Source organism: Aplysia californica, unplaced genomic scaffold, assembly GCF_000002075.1.
Source record: "Aplysia californica isolate F4 #8 unplaced genomic scaffold, AplCal3.0 scaffold00611, whole genome shotgun sequence".
Lineage (NCBI taxonomy): Eukaryota > Metazoa > Mollusca > Gastropoda > Aplysiida > Aplysiidae > Aplysia > Aplysia californica.
This window is the reverse complement of record NW_004797881.1, coordinates 113,404-115,137: the sequence shown is the minus strand read 5'-3', so window position 1 is coordinate 115,137 and position 1,734 is coordinate 113,404. Positions and strand designations below refer to the sequence as shown.

At 50.4% G+C, this 1,734-nt stretch overlaps 1 protein-coding gene across 1 annotated transcript in view; it reads left to right on the top strand.

Moving 5' to 3' along the window:
* Positions 1–1,734, top strand: part of LOC118478496 — a gene marked incomplete in the record, with an annotated part of 43,476 nt that overhangs the window by 37,888 nt on the left and 3,854 nt on the right. Inside the window, 1 exon segment of the mRNA XM_035972203.1 lies at positions 61–278. Within this exon segment, the coding sequence (XP_035828096.1) occupies positions 61–278 (218 nt within the window).

Below are 1,734 nucleotides of genomic sequence, written 5' to 3'. Positions count from 1 at the left end.
CTTCACCTCCTCCTCCCTGCCCCCCCTCACCAACCACAAAACCCTTTTCCTCTCTCCCAGGAACCAAAAAGGCGAGCATTTATTCCAAGGCGTGTCCCAGGCCTCTACCGTAGCCACCGACCTCTATGGCAACCTCCTGTACACCATTCGCGTCTTCCTGAAGACCACACTGCCCACGGACTCCGCCACCTACAGACTCACGTGTTACGTCGTGCATGAAGATACAGCCAACGGGTACAGTGTGGTCAAAGAGAGTACCAAGGAGATAACTGTCTTATGTGAGTATTCGGGAGGGGAGGGGAGGGAAGGGAGGAGTGGGAGGGAGAGGGGAGGGGGGTAGACGATTCATCTCTTACAGACTTACATGTTACGTGGTGCAGGAAGACTGGGCCAACGGGTACAGTGTGGTCAAAGACAGTACCAAGGAGATAACTGTCTTGTGTGAGTATACGAGAGGGGAGGGAGGGGGATGAGAGGAGGGGAGGGGAGAGAGGAAGGGAGGGGGGATGGGAGGAGGAGGTGGGTAGACGACTGATTCACCTACAGACTGACGTGTTATGTGGTGCATGAAGACACGGCCAACGGGTACAGTGTGGTCAAAGACAGTACCAAGGAAATAACTGTCTTGTGTGAGTATACGAGAGGGGAGGGAGGGAGGGGAGAGGAATGGACAGTGGAAGGGAGGAGGGGGAGGGAGAGGGCAGGGGGGTAGACGACTCATCCACCTACAGACTTACGTGCTACGTGGTGTATGAAGACACGGCCAACGGGTACAGTGTAGTTAAAGACAGTACCAAGGAGATAACTGTCTTGTGTGAGTATACGAGAGGGGAGGGAGGGGGATGAGAGGAGGGGAGGGGAGAGTGGGAGGGGAGGGAGAGGAGAGGAGAGGAGGGGAGGGGGATGGGAGGAGGAGGGGGGGTAGACGACTGATCCACCTACAGGCTCACGTGTTACGTCGTGCATGAAGACACGGCCAACGGGTACAGTGTGGTCAAAGAGAGTACCAAGGAGATAACTGTCTTATGTGAGTGTACGAGAGGGGAGGGAGGTAGGGGAGGGGAGAGGGTTGGAGAGGGGAGGGAGAGGGGAGGGAGAGGGGAGGGAGAGGGGAGGGAGAGGGGAGGGGGGTAGACGACTGATTCACCTACAGACTGACGTGTTACCTCGTGCATGAAGACACGGCCAACGGGTACAGTGTGGTTAAAGACAGTACTAAGGAAATAACTGTCACATACCCCCCTACACCATACCCCCTACACACACCCACACACATACACATACAATATATATATATAACATCAATTTCTGAAAGTATAGCGATCGAACCAAAACGTAACCTAAGTGATTTGAATTTTAAAAAGACTGTTTAAGATTTCTAAGACCAAAAGTAAGCTCTAGAATAAAGTTAATTGCTGTTTACTACTGCTTGGAAAAGATTTTAAAAAACATACATTACTTCCATTACTGAAAGTGTAACGACAGACCCAAAAAATGACCTATGCAATATGAATGACCCAAAAAAAAAAGTTCTTTCCAACTCATTGTACCATACACACCATCACGTGAACTAAGATCCAGTGGCTCTAGACTAATTTTAACACCTCGTGTGTCCCTTTAGAAATATGGTGAGAGGGCTTTTTCTTTTTCTGGGCCAGCAGTTTGGAACACTCTGCCTCATGATTTGAGGAGCGAAATAAAACTTGATACCTTCAAAGGGGACTCAAAACACAT